General features: G+C 42.9%; 1 protein-coding gene across 5 annotated transcripts in view; it reads left to right on the forward strand.

Annotated features, from left to right (window-relative positions):
* Positions 1 to 22,856, forward strand: part of FGD5 (FYVE, RhoGEF and PH domain containing 5) — a 134,414-nt gene that overhangs the window by 87,889 nt on the left and 23,669 nt on the right. For 4 of the 5 annotated variants that reach the window (XR_014165821.1, XM_081901304.1, XM_081901305.1 and 1 more), the window contains exons 8-12: positions 6,020 to 6,107; positions 10,515 to 10,565; positions 13,230 to 13,288; positions 19,902 to 19,973; positions 21,145 to 21,213. Coding sequence is in view for 4 of the 5 variants with exons in the window: in XM_081901304.1 (XP_081757430.1) it covers positions 6,020 to 6,107; positions 10,515 to 10,565; positions 13,230 to 13,288; positions 19,902 to 19,973; positions 21,145 to 21,213 (339 nt within the window). In the remaining variant the exon portion in view is untranslated. The remainder of the gene's footprint in view (positions 1 to 6,019; positions 6,108 to 10,514; positions 10,566 to 13,229; positions 13,289 to 19,901; positions 19,974 to 21,144; positions 21,214 to 22,856) is intronic. The other variant, XM_081901303.1, reaches the window with a different exon arrangement.

The following is a 22,856-nucleotide window of genomic DNA, read 5'->3' on the forward strand; positions in this document are numbered from 1 at the left end:
CATCCTCTGTCCTGCACATTACTGCAACCTGGCCTTTGCTAGCTTGCCAACAGTCTCAGAGGTTATCTTTCCAGCCGTCACAGGGAAAACCATAGGGCTAGTGTGCTCATGCTCAGTGTAGAAGGAATTTAGAATCCCTGAACGGGACTAATGCAAACTTTGTCCCTCTCTTCTGCTTCCTGCCACAGTGACACTTCTTCTTCTGGTGGCGATGCACACAATGTCAGCCTTAATATATATCCATTTCTCCATTTGTAAAGGGTAGGGGAGGAGAGGTAGTAATATTTACTTATCTGACAGAAAAGGTTACGAGGATAAATTGGCTGCTGTATTTTTAATGTGGCTTGGGCTGTCAGGCCTTTGAGATATGGATTATGTCTCCCTCTGCAGCACATCTGAAATATTAATAATGATAATTCATTAAAATGACCGTTTGTCAACATTTGCCCGTGGATATTTCACTGTCTGAACCCTTGAGGCCAAAAATATAAAAATGGAGTCTAAGAATGCTGCTCCGTAGGCTTTGATCGGAAAGGCAGACTTCTAATTGCAATAATTGTTTTTGGGGCTTATCTCAAACTTGGTTATCTTGTGGGCTGTGCTTCCTAGTTGCCCAGGTGTTCAATGTACTAGAGTCAAAAACTGCTTGTCTCAAAGGCAATGACAGTATTCTCACCAGCAGGGATATATTCACAAAACCCATCTCTGTGTGTTTGATATTCAGAGCATATTCATACCACAGACTTTATCTGGTTTAATACTTACTCTCTTTCCCCAGAGAACCTTGTAAGCTATAATTTTGTGAGGGGGTAAAGTGGAAGAAACTGAGAACTCTCTGTTAGAATAAAGACAGGAAGGAGGTTTAGATGTGCTAACAGCACCTGGCTTACTTCTGCTCCTTCAGGGGCTGCATATTCATTGACTATGAGAAGACTATGGGATTCTACACTTACAGCAACATATGGGGTTGGTTCATCTGAAAGCCTTCTAGACATAGATTCTTACTTGAAAACACATTTTCTAAGGTAATGTTTGCAGGGCAGAGAATATGTGTTCCAAACACTTCTATTCCATTAAGTCTGTCCGCCTTTACTGTAACAGAAAATTGTCAGTCCATTTACCAGCAGTGGGGAATGTCTGACCCATGGGCCTCATTGGGGCTGCCAGGCCTCCCCATTTGGCCTAGAACATGGTTTGGCCCACCATGTCCATCATCTAGTGTCATATGGTGCCAATTTCAATTTGAGGAATCAATCTTCCTTTACAGCTGTGGCTGCATTCGAGGGAGACTTGCAAAGGATGCATTGAGAGCATGTATAGAGTTCTTCCCAGAAGTTTAACTCACCTGTTGTGATTTAAATCATATGACATTAGCTGACTGACAGGTGCATGGCTCTCTGTCTCCGCCCTTCACTAACTAAAATTCAAAGGATTTTTTGGTGGAAACCATAACAGTTAGAAGGGTATAAATCCTATATAAATTTGTATTGTAGATACCAGAGCTTAGGTCAGGGTTGATGTAATTATCATTTTGGAAACCCTAATGCTGGTAGCAGGTGCAAATTATGACCCTGAATAGGGGTCAAATTCAGGGAGCTGCTCTCCTTTAGTAGTAGGGTCTTTGTTTTTGTTCTTCCTTTTCTTGTCACCAGCCAAAAGTAACACATTTCCTTCAGCAACCAATCCACTGCCATTTTCTGGCCTCAGAATACCCTAGATACAGCAGCATTCTGGGGCACTGTGGGAGGAAAATGGCTGCCACCACAAAAAGATAGCAGCAGCCATATTTTTTTTTAGCAGCAGCCATTTTCCTCACTACCACCACCATGCTCCAGTATAATGTTGTGTTTGGGGCATGCTGAGATCCAGAAAACTAATGTGGGGGCTCTCTCTCTTTTTAAAAAAGTTCAATTTTTAATGTCCCCATAGGCAGCAATGGAAAAATAGGGGGAAAGGTAAAAATAAAAAAGGAAGATTTAACTGTTTCTGGGATCAACCCCCCAATTTTCACCACATACATTTTTTGGGGGTGGGGAGAGATTTGATCTTAGCCCCAGTAATACACTCTCAGATTCTGCCTTCCCTAATTCTTATATGTATGTCTAAACTGTCCTCCCAGTTCACCAATTCAGAGGTAAATTAGTGCCTGACCCTATATCCAGAAAGGTCCCGACTCTCTTTGAGTTTATGCTTAGCAGTTGAATGTGCTCTATTCCCTTAGGACTAATGCAGAGTCTTGCCTTAATCCTGCTCTTCTTGTCTGGCACATAAATCAGTACAGCTCTTCTGAAGATGCCTTTGGTGTGTTTCAGATCAATGGTTCTTACTCTGCCCTTTCCCCATCTCCCTCGCAATGCCCCAGGAAGCAGGGTCAGAATGTATTTCACAGGAACGTCACAGACCCTACTATTAAGTAAGGGATAAAAGTTGCCGTGTTAATGCTTTTATCTCAGCTTGGTGTGTTGCCCCTCAGTTCCGCTACAATTGGAGTTAATGGGATTTTTATTGGAGTCGTAAATCTGAACTCAGAAGCTTCCTGTGGGTTTGGGTTTTGCTTCGCGTTTTTGTATCCTTGATCTTCTCCCCACTCACAACACTATCCAAATAGGAATAACACTCAGTAACTTCGTTTAAAGGAATGGTGATGGAAGAAAGGCAAATCTCTCCTGTACAGTGGTACCTCGGGTTACAAGCACCTCAGGTTACAAACACTTCGGGTTACAGACTCTGCTTAACCTCAGGTTAAGAACTTTGGCCCAGGATGAGAACAGAAATGGCAGCGCGGTGGCAGCGGGAGGCCCCATTAGCTAAAGTGGTACCTAGGTTAAGAACAGTTTCAGGTTAAGAACGGACCTCCGGAACAAATTAAGTTTGTAACCAGAGGTACCACTGTATCACTTTTGAAACTGATCCTGATCGGATATTTGTGTGTGTACAAAGTTGGAAATGTTTGAATATGGGGGTGCCAAAGGCTTGGTCAGTAAAAAGGGCTGCCTACAGCATCTTTAGTAATTAGGGTGCCTCCATATGGCAGGTTTTTGGGGGACTTGTTGCTGCTCACGCATGGAAGTTTTGCATAGCATCCACACCGTCTTCAAAATGACACCCCCTTTCCCCCTTCTTTTCCTCCGTATTTGCCATTTCCACTGAAAATTTGACCGGGGGGGGGGGAGAAATCTGCAAAACTTGCAAATATGGATGAAACGAGGTGGGGGAAAATATGGAGTGACATTTTGATGAGGACAGCATTGTGTGCATGCTGAGAAGATCCTCCATGCACGAACAGCACCGAGTGGACAATAGACAGCTGTGTTGAAGCAGCCATCACTGCATGATGATGGTGAGGATCAGAAACTGAACAGACGCCGCTTCCCCTTTCACCGCAAATCCATGACAAGAAAAGCAGCAGCAGCAGGTGGAAATCTCAGGGAAGGACTGCAGCTCAGTGGTGGAGCATCTGCTATGCATGCAGAATGTCCCAGCTTCAATCCCCAGCATCTCCAGGTAGGACTAAGACAAAGTCCTGCCTGAAGTTCTGGTGAGCCACTGCCATTTACTGTAGACAATACTGACTTTAATAATAATAATAATAATAATAATAATAATAATAATAATAATAATAATAATTTATTACTTTATTACTTATACCCTGCCCATCTGGCTGGGTTTCCCCAGTCACTCTGGGCGGCTTCCAAGAGGAGATTAAAAATACATTAAAACATCAGTCATTAAAAACATCCCTAAACAGGGCTGCCTTCAGATGTCTTTTAAAAGTAAGATAGTTGCTTATTTCCTTGGCATCTGATGGGAGGGCGTTCCACAGGGAGGGTGCCACTACCGAGAAGGCCCTCTGCCTTGTTCCTTGTAACTTTGCTTCTTGCAGTGAGGGAACCGCCAGAAGGCCCTCTGCGCTGTAACGTAGCGTCCGGGCAGAACGATGGGGGCGCAGACGCTCCTTCAGATGAATCAATGGTCTCATTTCAGTATAAGGTGGCTTTTGAAGGTTCCTAATGCAAACTCCCTGGGTTTGTCCTTTGTTTTCTTTGTTGAAGCTGCTATGGAAACTTAGGTGGAAAGTAGCAAATGGATGAGACAGTAAGTTGTGGCAACGACGTCCCATCAGAGACATGGCTATTCATTTTTAATGGCTCCAGGGCCGGCCAAGGCAGCCTGGATTGTCGCAACCTGTTTCATAGTTCATCCATGCCAGATGACCCTTGTTAACTTTTGGCTGAAGTTTGTTCTCAGACTTGGAAACAGGAGGAGGAGGAGTCGCAGTAACAAGATGCTTATTTCTACGTTACTTGTTTGTTTCCCTGTCGAGATATTTCCATTCCGTTTTCAAGGCATGAGACTTTACAAAACAACCCACAACGTAGCGAGACAAGTACAATTAAAGAACACTGAGGATCCAAAAACACACAAACTCAACCCTAAGATAATAAACACATGACCAAAATTAAATGTAGAAAAACAATCCAGAGAGCCAGAACAAACATCTAATAATTTAAGCAGCGGCAGGGATCAAAGGCTTGTTGAAAAACGATTCAACTGCTGGTGGAACCTAAGTACACAGAGAAAGAGCTAATCCAAGCTCTTGGAGCAGTGAGTGCTGTCCTCACAGAAAAAGCCCTCTCATATATTACCATGAGTGATAGATGCATGTGTTGCATCAATGATTGGGCAACTGTAACAGGCTGCTGGAAACTTCAGTCAGTGCAGAATCATGTGACCCCATTGTTGTACCTGCTGCACTAACTGTTGTTTCAGCTCTAAGTGCAATTTAAGTTGCTCGTTGTTAGCTTCATAGCCGTGGATTGCTTGGGACCAAGCCACTTATGGGACCATCTCCTCCTATATGAATCTGCCCATATGTAGAGCTCTTGAGCATGTCGCTGCTTTCCGATGTATTATTTGTTTCTTTTTCTACGAAAAACATTTTCAAAATAGTTTTCAAAAAAGAAGATAAATTACATTAGAAAAAATAGGAGCAGAAACAGCGGCCCCCCCTCCCGAGACAATAAGACAATTCAAATATGGCACTTGACATCAGTTTTGAGTCTCTGCTAGCGATAACTTACACAACTCCCCTCACCTTGACTCAGCTCTGTGACAAAATACTTTCTACTAATTGAACCATGCGATGGCAAGCCTAGTTTCCCCCCCCAGCCAAGACTGTGTATACTTTTTCATGCAGTTGGTTATATTCAGAGCTGCTGTTTGGGGGAAATGAAACAATTTTCATTTGCTAATACATCTTAAAACTTCTGCCAGAAATTCTGTATTAAAAGGAAAAGAGCAGCCTACTTTCTGCTCTGTGTTTACCTCAGTAATCCCTGCATGCTTTTCCAAAGGAAAGTGGTCCTTTCACTTTTTAATACCATTTGTGAGCATGTCACAATAGAGAAGAACAGTGTTGAGGTCAATGGGCCATACCTCGCCAGATGTGTCAAATAGTCATGAAGGCACATCTATTTTCTCTGCCAGCCCTATGATTAGCTACCGAGCTCATGTCAGGCCCCCACTGTATACTCACGACCTTTTAGCCCAAGTGAAGAGACACTTGCCCTGTGGATTGCGCACAGCACTAATGTCAACTTCTTCTGGGAAAGTTCTTGGATTTTATATTAGCCTTGAGATACTCATGCATTATAAATATCAAGCTGCTTGTGGCAGGAACCCTCCAGCTGGCTCCAGTCAACCAGCTGTAGCCTCAAAAATATACAAGGGTCACTTGAAATCTGTAGTCACATGGAGTCTGAATTCTGAAGTCTATTTTGACTATCGACCAAAATATAAATAATCATGAAAATTTAATATTGGGTTTTAGTTTCATTTTGAAACATTGTGGACAAAAGGTCTGCTCCTGGAGACTACCTGGGCACATCTTCTCTCTGACAGCGCTTTAAATGTCTCTCTTGCCAGTCATGTGAACCTGAATGGATGACTGATTATTTTCTGATTGTGGATGTCTGAGCTCTGACCTTCACCCTTCTTATTTTCCTTCTCTTGAGGACAGCAGTTTCGTGGTGGGAGTCCCTTGAATGTGAAACATCAGCTCTTGAAAGTGGTGCAGCGCATATTCCAGTACCATGTGCTCCTCACAGGTAAGCAAGATATAAAACATGCCACTCCCATTATAGGAGGCTCCTCCTTTTGCCTGGTTTGTTCCTGGCTTATAGTCATTCTCAGGCATTATCGCCCTTGAAAGTCAACCTAGAGCTTATCCGCACATCCTCTTGTCCCACTGTCTTCCTCCAGGGAAACCGCTTTTTAGTGCTCAGTCGGTGCAAATAACAATTTGGATTTTCCACAAAACATTGACAGAGCAATACTAATGAATCTGAAGAGGCAGAGGCAGAATGAATTAGAGCAGGAATCCCATACACTCTGAGAGAATCCCAGTAACTTGTGACTCGTAGCACACTTGACTTAAACATTTCAACCTTTTGTTTTCAACGTTATCGTGGATTTCTCTCAGTGACAGCAACTCCACTGAAAAATGGAGTGGAGAGTCGGTAGCTCTGTGGCAGAGAACATACTTTCCAACACGTAATATTATTGTCTTCTCCACTTTAAAAGGCCTCGGGTTGCAGGAGTGTGAGGATAGTCTTTCTTCTGAGATGTTGTAGAGTTTATGCCAATCAGAAAATACTGTATTAAACTCTATATCCCTTCCTTCTCAGACAAATGTAGGGGCAGCCAACATGCATTGGAAGGAAACAGAGTGTGGTAGCTGATCTCATCCCCAATGGACTCTGAGAACAGACCTTGTGCACATGGGCTAGGCTCTGTATACAAGATCAGAAGCCACTTGCTTATGCATAGGATCTGTTCCCAAAGTCTACTAAACACATGTATGTCAGGAACAAGGCCTGATTCTATGCTTCCGCTCCTCCCCATGAATGTTCAGCATCCCTTGTTTTGTGTCAAGCTGTATTTGTAACCCCAATGTTTCTGCCTGCCAAATGTCACCTTCATTATCACTGCTGGAAGCCTGGAAGAGCAGGAGAGCAGAAAAGAATAGAAAAGTGAAAAGCCTGGCAGGCTGGGTTGAAAGCAACCACATCCCAAAGCAAAGCATGTTAGATGAGTCCACAGGAATTCCAGCTGTGGAGCATTTCAGGCATAAAGATGGGCAGGTGGCGGGGGTGGCCCATGTCTTTTGGTGGAGAGTGACATATGATGAAGTTTGCAGGGGGCGGGCAATGGGAAGAAGTCCCACCCATATTCAGCAAGTGGTAAAAAAAGCTTCAGAACATATTAGAAAGAACTGAAATCAATGGACTAGAACAAAGGGAACTTCCCGAAGAGAACTTCACAGCACTGATTAGAAGTACTTTCATCTTGGTCCAAGAACATTGATCATAAGTCCAAAGAAATGCCGTCTTCCCAGTGGTTCCTGTTTTTTGTGGGGGGTTTTTTTGTTTTTGCAAGAACAGCAGCACAAGTGACTACCAGATGCCAATGTGTGATTTTGCTGGGTGATTTGGTTTCCTCCACAGATGCTAAGCAAGGGGGCGTTAGTTCACTACAACTACCTTAATAGGTCCATGCATCTGTTTTGTACATTAAACAGATTTGTTTGCTGTAAAATTATGTTGTAAGCCAGCCTGAGTGGCTGGGGAAACCCAGCCAGATGGGCGGGGTATAAATAATAAAGTTAGTAATAATAGTAGTGAGATGACTTTGGTGTATTCACATATAGCAGGGGTGGTTAAACTGTGACCCTCCAATGGTTGCTGGACCAGAACTCTCATCATCATTGGTCAGTGCCTGTCCTGGCTAGGGCTGATGAGAAATAGGGTCCAATGAGAGCCACTGGCTAGCCACCCCTGGCATACAGCATGCCTGTAAACAGCTTGCCTGTGGTGTAGTGATTAAGCCAGTGTGGTGTAGTGATTAAGAGCGGTAGTCTCGTAATCTGGGGAACCGGGTTCGCATCTCCGCTCCTCCACATGCAGCTGCTGGGTGACCTTGGGCCAGTCACACTTCTTTGAAGTCTCTCAGCCCCACTCACCTCACAGAGTGTTTGTTGTGGGGGAGGAAGGGAAAGGAGATTGTTAGCCGCTTTGAGACTCCTGAAGTGGAGTGAAAGGTGGGATATCAAATCCAAACTCTTCTTCTTCTTCTTCTTGCCTGCTGAATAACAAGCCCTGTGAATGTCACACTCCCATTAGCTACCAGGTACTATAAGATGTCTTCCTGATCTGAGCACCAGTACAGCTTACATGGACAGGTCTGACACTGGGTGTTAACAAGGTTTTCCTTTGTCTGCACTGATCTAAAAAAAAGGATCATTCTCTGGGGACTAGTTCAATGTTACGTTGCCCTGTCCAACTTTAATTCAACTACAATGAGAAGTTTTCTGTCAATTTCATTTGCTAGGAAAAGGGAGGGGAAAGGTTTTCAGGTAGCAAGAAATGCAGATACTCTGGAGTGCATGTGCTCTGCAAGTGGGAAGACTGTTAGTTGGTTGATCCCTAGTCAACTTTCCAGAGAACATAACAATGACCCCAAATGACCTCAAAAATCATTGACTTAGAACCACTCATGGAACTGTACTGCTGGAGGGAGAGGTGGCTGATATTTGCTGCTTGCTCCTTTCCCCTGTAGCTCTCTCCGCTCTCTGAAAAGCTGCTGAAGAGTGCTTTGAGATCCTCAAGTGTAGGAGATGGTATGGGGACTGCAGTGAAAGGGAGACAAAAATTGCCTCCCCTCCTCCTTCCGGTGGGAACCTCAGCTGGATTGTAGTTCCTTCTGTGACTCTGGATCCAACCTGCTGCCCTTGCTCCTGTCAAGCAAATGTCTTGAACTCTGCAGTTGTTTGGATCCACACCTTCCTCATCTGTACAATCTGCTATTGATCCTTTTGCCCCATTTACTTTAAGCATGTGTAACTGGCTAGTGGCTTGCAGCCACATTCTCTTGCTTTAATTCTCTTTTTCCAAGTAGGGAGATGAATGTTTGTTTGCTGAAAAGGGCTCAGAGGACCCCTTTCCCCCACTTAAAGGACTGTTGCATCTCCTCCTGACAGGGGCCCATCATTCCAGCCTTGTTGCTCTCATTCGTATTACCAAACAAGCGTAATAAAATTCATTGCAGGATACACTTAGGAGGACCAGCCAAAGCACTACAGCTGCAGTGCTTCTGCCTTCCCATACACATTTGGGAAAAATTACTGTAGACCACAATGATTCATCCGGCAGGGATAAGCAATGCCTCAAGTCCCCAGCGACAGCTTTTGCGTATAGCCTACACAGATATTGCAAAGTGGTGATTGCAACAGCTCTTCCCTTAGTCCAGGGAGATCCAGAAATAACAGATCCCTCATCTTCTTGTATAAACTTCTATCAGTAACGCAACTCGTATTCATTAATTCAGCGCAGTTGTAATCTGTATCAAGTCGCATGCAGTCAAGAATTAAATATTATTTACTCAGTTAAACATATTTTCTCAATTTGGAATAAGTTTGTGTTTATCTATTTTTAATCCTTCATAGGGGTATCCACTGTAACTAAACTAGAATATAATTAATCGGGGCGGGGGGGAGCGTCAGCGGGGGGAAATTGTTCCATTATCTTAGGCAGTTTGGAATTTTGCAATTAAAAATCCCATTCTTTTGACTCTTACCCTAGCACTGGCATCTTCTTGAATGAACTGAAACTTCCAACCTTCTTATGTATAGGGAAATGATGCATGTCCTCATGCATTCTGTTTCTCCACTACTTCAAAGAGTGTCTCATCCCATGTGATCCTGTCCATCCACTTAGATCAGCTGAAGAACCCTTTTCGTATTTCCTGCTGCTTTCTGAAGTGCAATGGGGCCATCTTTGTTATGGGACATGGGATGCAGAACTTCTCTGCCTAGGGAAATATGCCAGGCCCCCTCTTTGAGAGCATTTTGCCTGGGAATAGAAAACTGAGGTCTACAAGTGGTTGAAATATGGGGTAGGAGACCATAGTGGTCACTGAGTTGGACAGCTTTCAGAGAGGATTGGAGGAATGCATGGAGAAGGCTGCCAATGGTTACTAGCTATGAAGGCTATGTTGTGCTTCTACAGCTTCTGAAGACTAGTTACTGGAAACAACAGAAGGGGAGATCACTCATATGCTTGGATCCTGCTTGAGGTTTCCCATGGGCATCTTGGTTGCTACTGTGAGAACAGGTTGCTGGATTGTATGGAGCATTAGCCTGACCCAACAGGTTCTTCTTATGTTCCCAGAACACGCCTAAGCTGCAAACCTGATCTTAAACCTTAGGTTTAGTGTGGTTTACAATCCTGTATATGTTAACTCGGAGGTAGATCCTACTATGTTCCTTAGGCTTAGTCTCAGGTTAATGTGCAAATGGATTGCAGCCTGAAGCTGGCTGCCTTCAGAGCGACAGAATCCGTTCCACCAGTCTGAGATCTGGGCTGAAAACCCACCTAGATTAAGGGTTTAGTGTTTAGAGTGGATCAAAAGGAATTTATTTGAGACTTACTACCTGCTGTATATCTGATTCCCCACAGATTACTTGAATAACCTTTGTCCTGATTCCGCTGAGTATGAAGAAACACAAGGTAATTCAGAATTTTAAAAATGATAATAATAACTATTTATTTTGCCTAATAAATAGCTAGTGTCTCTACTTGTCCAGGAAGAAGTCTGTGAACAAACAACATCACTCTACTCAGATCTCAGCTTGATTTTAAGATAAATTACTTCTCTTGTTCATGTCATTTGGGGCCACTCACTCATCAAAACATGTACTGTTCTCTGATTTTTAAGTTCCTTGTGATCTCAAAATGGGTCATATTAGATAATGAACAATGTATGTGATGACCAAATACTTAACATGAAACAATTTTACTATCTGAAACTTTGATCGTGACACTTTGAATTGTCAGGCTGCCATCCTATATACACTTAAGTGTGAATAAGTCCCAATGTGCTCAATGTGGCTTATTTGTCTGTATATGTGTATAGGCTTGCATTGCAAATGGCCCTCGTAATAATTTATTATTATTTATTATTATTTGTTAAATTTATTAGTCATTTTTTCTTGCTGCAGGCAACTCAATGCGACTTTTCAAAGCAACTTTTCAAAGCAGTTGGTTTTATGTTCATGGTCAAGAACTGGTTGTTACTACGCAGCTTGATTTATATGGAAAACTGAATCCATGAAAGGGGTTTTACTGTGCAGTGTTCTCATTTGAAGCATTCTTAATGCCTTGCAACCAAAGTGTATATGTTTTGTCTTCTGGATTTGTGCAAAGTATAGCCAGTTGCATATGCCAGATTGTAGCCAGATCCAAAACCTAGAGGGTTCCAAAATGCGTTGTTTGAGAAGAGGCAAACACAGTATTCTGCTTAATATATATATATATATATATATATATATATATATATATATATATATATATATATATATATATATGCAGGTTTTGGTGTCCTCGGGTGTCTTCCCGTGTAAAAGTTGGGGTGTCTAGGCAACGTTTCGACGAGGTCTCACTCGTCATCTTCAGGCTGGTGCTTTCGGCTTCTTGTTACTGGAACAGAGCAGGATCTCAGTGTTTGAGTTCCTATAAATACTGTTGAGGGGGTGTGGTGTATAGCCTCCAATGTTCTGGGCAGAGAGGAAGTTCCCAGGCTAGTGTGCCTTTTCTTCTTTTGTTCCTTAATTACTTGACACTAGCCTGGGAACTTCCTCTCTGCCCAGAACATTGGAGGCTATACACCACACCCCCTCAACAGTATTTATAGGAACTCAAACACTGAGATCCTGCTCTGTTCCAGTAACAAGAAGCCGAAAGCACCAGCCTGAAGATGACGAGTGAGACCTCGTCGAAACGTCGCCTAGACACCCCAACTTTTACACGGGAAGACACCCGAGGACACCAAAACCTGCATTCCTGTACCCCTGAAAATCTACGAAAGCAATATATATATATATATATATATATATATATATATATATATATATATATATATGCAGGTTTTGGTGTCCTCGGGTGTCTTCCCGTGTAAGAGTTGGGGTGTCTAGGCGACGTTTCGACGAGGTCTCACTCGTCATCTTCAGTAGGTTCTTGTCAGCTGGAAGGTTTCCTCCCCGTAGAGGTGAGATATTTGCTTTCGTAGATTTTCACGGGTACAGGAATGCAGGTTTTGGTGTCCTCGGGTGTCTTCCCGTGTAAGAGTTGGGGTGTCTAGGCGACGTTTCGACGAGGTCTCACTCGTCATCTTCAGTAGGTTCTTGTCAGCTGGAAGCTGGAGTGAGACCTCGTCGAAACGTCGCCTAGACACCCCAACTCTTACACGGGAAGACACCCGAGGACACCAAAACCTGCATTCCTGTACCCGTGAAAATCTACGAAAGCAAATATCTCACCTCTACGGGGAGGAAACCTTCCAGCTGACAAGAACCTACTGAAGATGACGAGTGAGACCTCGTCGAAACGTCGCCTAGACACCCCAACTCTTACACGGGAAGACACCCGAGGACACCAAAACCTGCATTCCTGTACCCGTGAAAATCTACGAAAGCATATATATATATATATATATATATATATATTAAAAAAACCCCACCAAAGTCTGAACTCTACCATTGCATTTGTTCACTAACTCACATTTATTCAAGTAACTTTATCCAGTGTATCGACACCAGTTTCTGCCAACCTAGCAGTTCGAAAGCACACCAGTGCAAGTAGACAAATAGGTACTGCTGCAGCGGGAAGGTAAACAGTGCTTCCGTGCGCTCTGGCTTCTGTCACAGTGTCCTGTTGCACCAAAAGCGGTTTAGTCATGCTGGCCACATGACCCAGAAAGCTGTCTGTGGACAAATGCCAGCTCCCTTGGCCTGAAAAGCAAGATCCCATAGTCACCTTTGACTGGACTAAACCATCCAGGGGCCCTTTACCTTTACCTTACATATAATGTGTATTTGCAATAACTGTAACTGAGACAAGTGTGCAATAGCCCCCTGTTCAATAGGAATGTTGCTTTCATTTTGTAGAAGTGAGGCTGAGCTGTAGCAACTTGTATAAGGCTCCCAGACCAAGTAATGGTTGAATGGGAATTTGAACATGTATTTCTTGAACAGCATTAATTCCTAGGCAGTACAACTTATTTTGGTCTTAGCGAGACTCCATACCTAAGAAGGATATATATTCTTCCTCCTAAAAATCTGCACATCTTTTCTTTTCTGAACCTCAGTTAACGTGTTCTGCTTTCTTCCACCGCAGCTGCCTTGCTCATCGTCTCCGAAGTTGCGGACCGAGCCAATGACAGCATGCAGCAAGGGGTGAGTTCCACCTTGCCCTGATGCCTCCTAAGTGCTACCAGTTCAGATATATCTCAAATCAACATGTATTTTTAATTATCTGTCAGAAATAAATATTAAAGTGTAAAACTTACCGCACAGGGTAGCTCCCCAATGCCCACACAGAAGCAAGTCCTATTGAATTCAGTGGGGTTTACTCCCTGGTAACCGGGGTTAGTATTGCAAGCTTACCTCTGGGTAAACATGTGTACCACTGTGCTGTAAAGCAACGATGAAACATTCCAGTGTTAAAACAAAATATGACTTTGCCTGAGCTAGGTGGTTTGACATAGTATGGGGATTGCTTATAAATAGACAAAATAGCTATGCAAATTCGGGTTAAACACTTCTAACATCAGGGCATCAAAGTCTCCATGGCAGCTGCTTATGAAACATTTCCAGAGATCTAACAATTGATCTGCTGTGTCAGGTCTAGTTTGGCTCCCACACAAATAGAGTTCAACCTGGAAACCTACATCACAATTTTTAATTCCATAATGTAGCAGTTTTTCTTTCCCTTGTGCCACTTCCTTCCCCCACCTGTTCTAGCAAACAGAGCTCCAGGGGTGTTTCTCAGCAGGCAGGAAATGGAAGCCAATGTTGGGACCAAAAAGAAACAATACCTGCAGTAGAGCATCTGTTTTGCACACAAAAAGTCCCAGGTTCAATCCCATGCATCTTCAGTTGGGCTGGAAACTGAAACCTTAGGAAGTCTCTGCAAGTCAGTGTGGGACTGTCCTGAGCTACATCGACCATTGGTCTCACTCAGTGTCAGGCACCATCCTGTGTTCCTATTAAAGTTTGCTGTTTCAAGAAAACTGATCTACGGTTGCAACTTGGCAGCACACATTTTCTTTTCCGTACACCCATGTTCAGCCCACGTCTTCAGCGCCTGCATGGGCTGGGTGACCGGAGCAGCTTCTCTGACCTTCCGATCACAGGAACACCAACGCAGTATTCCAAGGAATCGGTCCTGGTGCTGTGGACTCACATCTGCTCTTGTGAGCACCCAAATGAAGAGTAACCGGAAGCAGGAGGTTTTGCAGCGTACCTAATTTATTTCTACTAGTTAAAGAAATAAAAGAATGTAACAAACATGTACGAGAGAAGCAGCTCTCATGCAGCCATCCTGTCGCAGGACAGTTCAAAGAAAAAAAAAGTGCAAGAGTACTAGAGATGGAAGTCTTGAAGAGTAGCTTCTGCCCCCTCCTTTCTCACAGTATGAAAGTAAAACAAGATGATCAGGTGATCCTTGCAATGGGAGGGATGAAAATACAGTCATACCTCATGTTATGGATGCTTCAGGTTACGTCTTTTCAGGTTGCATCCTGTGGTGACTTGGAAGTACCGGAAAGGGTTACTTCTGGGTTTCACCGCTTGCGCATGTGCAAAAGCGCTAAATTGCGCTTTGTGCATGCGCACAAGTGCCAAATCGCACCGGTCACCTGCGCAGATATGGTGCTTCAGGTTGCGCTCTTTTCAGGTTGCAAACAGCTCTCTGGAATGGATCCCGTTCACAACCAGAGGTACCACTGTACTGACATTTCTTGCATCCTAAGATATAGAGGCAACTCTTACAAGAGCCTGTGGACAGGTGCCTTGAGACTTGCATGCTTTTTAAACCCTACAGTAGATGACCACCAAAGAAACAGAGAAACCAGTAGGAGAACACTTCAATCTCCCAGGACATTCTATACAAGATCTCAAAGTAGCTGTTTTACTACAAAGGAATTTCAGAAATAGACTGGAAAGAGAAGCTGCTGAATTGCAACTTATTACCAAACTTAAAACCATGGAGAGACCTGGTCTGAACAAAGACATTGGATTCTTATCTCATTATACATGACAAAGCCATTTTTCACCTTCTCACCCCTTGCTTTTTCCTGTAAGACCTACCTATTGCAGTCGTTAAGAGCCGTCAACAGGCTCATCACAGCTATCTGAGTAATACCCCTCCCCACCTTCTCACTATATAGAAGGGTCTGGTAACTTCTGTTTCAGTGTATCTGAAGAAGTGTGCATGCACACGAAAGCTCATACCAAGAACTAACTTAGTTGGTCTTTAAGGTGCTACTGGAAGGAATTTTTTTTGTTTTGACTATGGTAGACCAACACGGCTACGTATCTGTAACAAAAGAAACAAATTCACTTCTTAACTATGGCTTTTAGATAGGAAATTCATGGACTTCCGACACTTCCGTGGAACCACATGGTGGGGACTGCTATACTAATTCACCTGCTCTTATATGCTGCTGGGGGATTGTGCAAGGAATCTTGTTATGCTTTTGAAAGGCGGAAGTGTCTGGGGAGGGTAGCCTGCCAAGTGTCTGTGAGCCAGATCCACCCGACAGCTTCCGTCTGGTCAGATGCAGCCCACCTTCTCTTTACAGAAATTTAGGATTGCTGTGTGCCTGTGAAGAGGAAACTAAGCTTCCACTTTTTTAAAAAAATATATTTAAAAAAGGAAGCCATGTGCTTTGTCAAGACGGAAAGTCAAAGCAGCTGCTTAAAATATGGCCAAGAATGTCCCCCCATTTCCACACAGCTGGGAATCTCCGATTGTGGGATTTAAAATCCATGTCTCTGAAACATGTGCCAAGACTGAGCAGGGCCAACATTTTCATGGTCTGTTTTACTGTCCAGGTTTCAGCAACAGTTTTCCTTGTGGACAAAAAACAGATGGGTCTTTGCACTGCGAAGTCTGTAGACATTTGCACACTGCCATTTCCACTTCATTAAAGAGGAAGAAAATGTGTTTGGCGGGGCTGGGTGCATTACCACCTGCAAGCAGGATTACCTCTTCCTCCCCTCCGCCATCTTTCTGGCTCGGCTCCTGTGCCTTTCTCTGAAGGTTGGCACACATAAATTTTGAAGGTGAAATTTCTCCTGGCATAGTGATAGACGTACTGGGGGGAATGTTTAATTTTTGCATATCCAACTGCTGTGAAAGGCCCAAGAGGGAGGACAACAGAAAAGCTGGCAACTTTCTAAAGAGCTGAAGATACAAATCCTGAAAAGCCAAGGGTCTCACTTTTTTGCTTTAACTTTGCCCACAGGAGCTGAATCGGTATTAAGCATTTCCTGAAAATAAACGTTAGACAAGAAATCTAATTCCATTCAAAATAAGACTAGGCTCATGATCTAGAATTCTGTGGCTATGCCATCCATTTTCCTTTCATCAGTTGCCTCCATGAAACCCTCCGGTCCACCAACTGATTATTATTGTTATCAAACTCTATGAAAACTGCCTAAAGGGGAAGTGGAGACATACCCACTTATTTATCTTCTGCCCTCCAACTCTGAAACTGCTTTATGAAGCTTTATGGTCACTAATCAAGGTGTTTGGATCTCTTTCAAAAGTAAAATTTAATATATACCAAAGCAACAATGAAAAATGCAATAAAAATGAATGACGCTTCACTTCCTAACATTACTTTTGGTTGAATGAAAGGCTTTTAAAATAAATTATATATCTTGCTTTTTACTAACTGGCTGTTTAATTAACCTATTAAAATAATAATTACTCCCAATTCAATTGATATTTTTCTGTTGTTTAATGAAGCTAGCAAATTTTCTCAGCTAAGTACCCACCCCCAAAAAAGATGCATTGTGAAGAAAATGCTTTTAAAAGCATTGATTGTATCATGAGACATAGCATCACCTGTGAATAGGACTTCCATTTCCCCAGACAGGGTCTTGATTAAAATTCAGTCCACTCCTTTAATTTTTGATTAATCAATTCATCATACCAATTAGTCAATTAATTCAGCCGTAATTATTGGCACCGGGCAAAACTTAACTAGCACTGTTCTTTTCCTTTCCAAGTCTCCTTCATAGCTCAATCCTGTGTGTGTTAAGTTGGAAATAAGACCCAGTGTCTTCAAAAGCAGTTAACACCAGAGTAAGCGTATATAGGCTTGCAGCCTCAACAAACCATCTGCCCAATTAAAATGTTTCATGGGAACAAGAAAACATTACTGCAATGGAGACATGCAGACCAAGATGTTAGGAGACCAAACGCACCAATGCTGCGGATGTAATGAGAGCAATTCATTAAAAACTCATCCCTTTCGTACTGAAGTGCCATCCAGCATTGTCACTGTAATGGGAACAAAGGTCTCATTAGATTCATTTTAAATACCATACTGTGGAAGATTACACAACTTGCCAGGACTCATTGATTGTGTCCAAGCTCTTCAATGCAGGTAGGCAGTTAATAGGGTCAGACTCCGTTAATGAGTTCTCTAATCTCTGCAAAGGACACCAGATTTCATTACTTACTTAATACTTAACCTTGCTTGTAAAGACCACAGCTACATATCTATTGCTACTGAAGGTGAAGCATCACAAATAATCCTGTCAACAATTCTATGACATTCAAAGGTGGGTTGTTGTTGAGGTGTTTGTTTTTTTAAGAATTTGCATAATATTTATTTATTTATTTATTTAAAACTCCCTTTTATCTACTGTCTCTCTCTTTTGCAACTGCATTTATAACCCAGCCCAAAGCAGCTCAGGAAAAGTTGCAATAAAATAAAACACCCCAGTATAAAATATCCTATTTAAAATTCAGTTAATAACAAATGTAATGCACTTAAAGTCTATGAACTATGGATTGTGTGACGTATATGACCTAGAGGAGATCTGAAATGGACTAGACTACTTCCCACCATTTCAGATACGTGGCAAATATTGTGACTGCATATAAGTAATTTTATACTCCTGGTCTCCGAAGCAGACTTTGGGATGGTGGTCTGGTGATGCTGTAGACAGCAAATTCTCTCATAAAGATCCCTTGCCCCTGTTACAGAACTAAATATCCAGGGAAGAAAGGTTTGTCCACAGAGACAAAACAGTTAACTATACTGATGTTGTTGTGTGTCTTTGTGATGGCAGGCAGTGAGTGAATAGCTGATTTCTCATTTCTGCATCTCAATGCCAGGAAATGTTTCACATGTTGAGCTTCTGTTGATGCAGTTCCTAAGATAGAGTTCTTCTTCCATAAAAATATGGCAACACTCCTATAAAGGGGCCTTAGGCTACTTCCACAACAACCCTTTTCTCTGGAATTACCATTCTCTGTTCACTTTTTATGGAAAAGGCAGATGTTGCATTCCATTATTTTCTGTATTGTTTGCATTTGCTTTTTCAGACCTGATTTGTGGTACATCTCCACCCCCAATAAAATGCTGATGCCGCTCCATCCTGTCTACTGTGGGCAGGCAAACTTCTGTTGTGGTTTCTAAGGGCTCCTGAGTCTTTAATTAAACACTTCCTGTTTGCAGATTCAGCAGGTTTTACTGTTTCCCAGTGAGGATAGCTGAGTGACAAAATTACATATTGCTTTCCCCTTGAACAGCAGAAATGTCTCTTTCTGAAGTGGGAGAAACAATTAGCAGTTTCCTTTCATTATTTTTGTCTTGTTTTTTAATACACAAATTTCTGAATAAAAACAAAAAATACCAATTCTCTTCTCCTTTCTACACATAGTTCATAGCTGCACCATACATTAAAAGCACATGGCTTCCCCCAGGTAATTCTGAGAATTTTTGTTGCTGCAAATTATAGCTCTGAGAGGGGTAAGCTATAGTACCCAGAATTCTTTGGGGGAAGTCATGTGCTTTAAAAGTATAGTGTAGGTGTGACCCTGGAAATGGAAACGGAGGCACTTAAGCTGTTCAAAGGGATAGTTTGCAGACTACATACTGCACCCAAAAGGGAAAAAAAAACTTTTTAATTCATGTTGCAGTGAACCTTTGTGGAATGCTGCTTCCTCTTGATTAATCATCATAAGATGATCTAGATCACATTAACTTCTGGGCAATACAGTGCTTCTTGTAATAAAGGCTGGTTCACAAGACCACACTGAGGTGTTCCAGGGTTTAGTGACTCTCTGCTCAAATCCACCCGTGCCACACCTGTCGTGTGACTACTAACAGTTGTGCAGCTGTCAATCCTGCTATTGTTAATGCTCTGTAAAGTTTCACATCCCTGCTATTGTTAATGCTCTGTAAAGTTGCTTTAAATTTATTGGTTCTCAGTTGCTGGCCACTTTGGAACCTCTTTTGGAGTTGGAGAGCAGGGTAGAAATATTTGAAAATAAATGAATTTTTTTTGAAGTGCTTGTCTGGAGCCTCCATGTTAATTCTGCTTCTAGCACACTTCAGAAGATTAATGCCTCAGCAATAATAACGCTTTCTAATGGGAAGGCCACCTTCGGCCCAGCTGGTTAGTGAAATCGAGGTGTAGAGCCGGCCCTATTATTAGGCAGAGCAAAAGAGCTGCTTCAGGGGAAAAAAAATGATTGGGGGGTCATGAAAGGGCAGCAAACTGTGACTTAAGTCTTTGTTTCTTTATAACTGCTAGACAGAGATGTTTGTGGCATTTCCTGCTTCTACTGCCCAAATAACTTGGCGAGGTTTGGATATTATTTACCTTGACTTGTAGGGAAGAGGGTGCCATTTGCTGTTTTGCCTCAGGTAGCAAAATGCCCTGTCTTGGCGCATTTTGAACTTAAAAGGGAATGTTTTGATCGCCTTCTAAGAATCAAAAGCTAAACCTTTCTTGTTTGTTTTTGGTCCTTTCTCTGCCACAGGAAAATTTGCAGAAGCTGGTACATATAGAGCACAGTGTCAAGGGGCAGAGCAACCTCCTTCGACCAGGAAGGGTGAGTTCCACCTGGGTTCGGTTCTGCTTACTGTAAGGTTGCCATCCTTTCTTCTGTCAAGGCCCCAGTAGCTATTATCATTAGTAGCTTATATGGTAAGTCTTGAACTGCCCGCTGGACACTTACATCCCTGCAGCTTAGCAGAACAGGCCTGGGATGGGGTAGGGTGGTTGCAAGGATGCCCCCCCCGCACACCCGCACAGACGCACCAGCAGGGGGTCTGGCAGCACATCCTTGCAGGCACAACCTCACCTCCACCCTGCAGCACCCCAGCCCCATCACCTCAAGGACTGCTTCCTGTGATAGAACAGGTTATCACCCCAAAGAGAAAAGCTGCTGGTGCTTTTAAGCTCTTTGGCTGACGCCCTTCTCCAAAGGCCTCCTTCAGTGGTGAGGGAGAAGGTCCTTTCAGCCATAGCATCTCAGTTATGGAGGACCATAGTTGGAGAGGCTTGCCTTGCCCCCAACATTTTCAACTTCTAGGCAGAAAGCAAAAAAACACTTTGAATTCACCCAGGCCTCTCCTTAATGACTACTCCTACTCCTACTAAATTGTTTAGGAATCACCATTTACATAAAAGTCTCAGAGCAATTTATATGCATGTCATAAAAACAGGCAAAATTCTTTTTTTTTAAACAGTCCAAAAAACAAACACTAGACCCCCAAAATGGGTTTAAAGAAAATACAAGACAAACACCTAAGGCAGAGATCTTTTCATGCAGCTGGAAAAGCTTGTCAAAACAAAAATGTCTTCGGTTGTTTCTGGAAAGTACAGATAGTGGACGTCTGTTGTATCTCAACAAGAATGCTGCTCCATAGAACAGGGGTTTTGACACTGAAAGCCCTACCCCAAGTTACTGTGGAACTGAGTTGTGATAGTTTGGAGACCTTAGGAAGAAACTCTGCAGGAGGACGCAGTGACCTATATCAGGGATAAAGTGGTCTCTCAAGTAACCTGGTCCTGAGCTGTACAGGGCCTTACATGTCAACACCAAAACCTTGAACCTAGCAGATTGGCAGGCAGTGCAAATCCTGCAACCAGGTGCTATATGCTAGTTGTGATTTGCCCCCCATAAGCAACCTAGCTGCCGCATTCAGCGCTAGCTGCCGCCTGCAGTCCCATCTTCGAAGGCAGGAGGTACTGACTGAAGGCTCTGTTTTCCTCCTCAGGTGTTTCTTAAAGAAGGGACGCTGATGAAAGTGTGTGGAAAAAATAGGCACCCTCGACATTTGTTCTTGGTAAGAATACTTTAATCTCTTTCACTCTGCGGACACATGCAGACAAGTGGGTCTTGGTGACTGAGGCTTGTGATCTAAACATCCCAGCTTGGAGGCCAGCTACAATGAATGCAGTGGGATTTGCTTCTGAGCAAACATGTTTAGGACGGCACTGCCAAGCTGCAATTCCATGCACCCACTTTGAAGTAATTCCCAACCTGCTTAGCAGACTTCTGCATAAACAGGCATAGTATATTACTCTGTATATTAATTGTCTCATAATCATTATACCCTAACAGTGGGCCAATAGAAGCCACCCTTTGGGTCTCAGGGTTTATTTGGCACAAGGAATGACAATATTTTAATTTGTAGCAGGATTTATTTATTTTTTACAGCTATATCCTATGCAGCGTTAGTTAGGTATGCCCCCTCAACCCATTGATTTCAATGTATTTAGGTACAGTATATATTAGCTTCCTTTGATGCTGATGTAAGTGCCTCTGTTGGGAGCAAATAGAAATTTGCTGGGCAGGAGGATTTCTGTCAGGACTGTTGGGGGAGAGGTCCAGTACCACCTCTGCTACTGTCCTAACCCTGGTGTCCCTGGTCCTGCTGTGGCTCTTATTTGGAAAACAAAACTAAACAGGTAAAATGCAATCACACACATTCAACATCATGTCCATCTTGCTTCCAATACTATATAAGATCAGGCCGACACCTTATTTTCACTAAAACCTATTTTCCTGTGTGCTTAGCTCTGGAGCATGCAAAGTAATATCCAAGGCTGAGGTGCCTCTGACCGGGAGAAGTGTGCCTTCCTTTGGTTACTAAGGAGCTTCAGCTAGCCACTGCTGTAGTTTTAGCAGGCAGATCTTCCAGGGACCAGGATACTTCCTTGCAGTAGTGTTCCTTCGCCCTTCTTGCTGCAATGCTGAAGAGGCGTATGGAGATGTAAGCACAGCCTCGGCTTCAATTATGCTTTTCACAGTTGTCCTCATCATAAAAAGTTGCAGAGACAGAGGCAATGTTATAGTTGAAACAAAGTGTGCATTGAAATGAGAGTAAATTTACCATTAAAGGGCTATGGGGTGGCAATTTCTCCATGAGACATGAGTTTAGGCTTCTGTTAAACGTTGTGTTGAATGGGGTAAAACTGGCTGCTCACTGCAGGGGGGGGAATAATAACAATCCCTTGGCATATGGAGATACTGCATGAGCTCATTCTTGTGGGATTTAACAGACATACCAGTGACTCTTTTTTTTTTTTAATGCTTGCCTGCCAGAAATGAATGATATGGTCGTGCATGTGTAGTATCACGAAAGACAAAACTGCTGGAGTTTAGATTGAAAAGGAAGAATAGGGATCAACCAGTTTTAAAAAGTGTAACATCTGGGCCATGCAGTCCCATTTTTGGTAGTTTTTTGTGATTTTTTTTTTTAAAGGGAAAGATTTCTAGGACAATCCAGGAAAATAAAAGCCTGAGAAACCTGTGATGTACTTCTCAACACTATCGATTGAACTGAAAGCCATCAGTGGTTCTGGTAGGAATATCACAATCTGGAGTTTGAGGTTGGGAGGCAGCTGCAGAGGAGAGGATGGGGAAGCTTCATTGCATGAGTAGTAAAGACTGGAGATACTATCAGATTGTGATGTTTCTACCAGA

This window comes from Podarcis melisellensis, assembly GCF_964234715.1.
Source record: "Podarcis melisellensis genome assembly, chromosome: 2".
NCBI lineage: Eukaryota > Metazoa > Chordata > Lepidosauria > Squamata > Lacertidae > Podarcis > Podarcis melisellensis.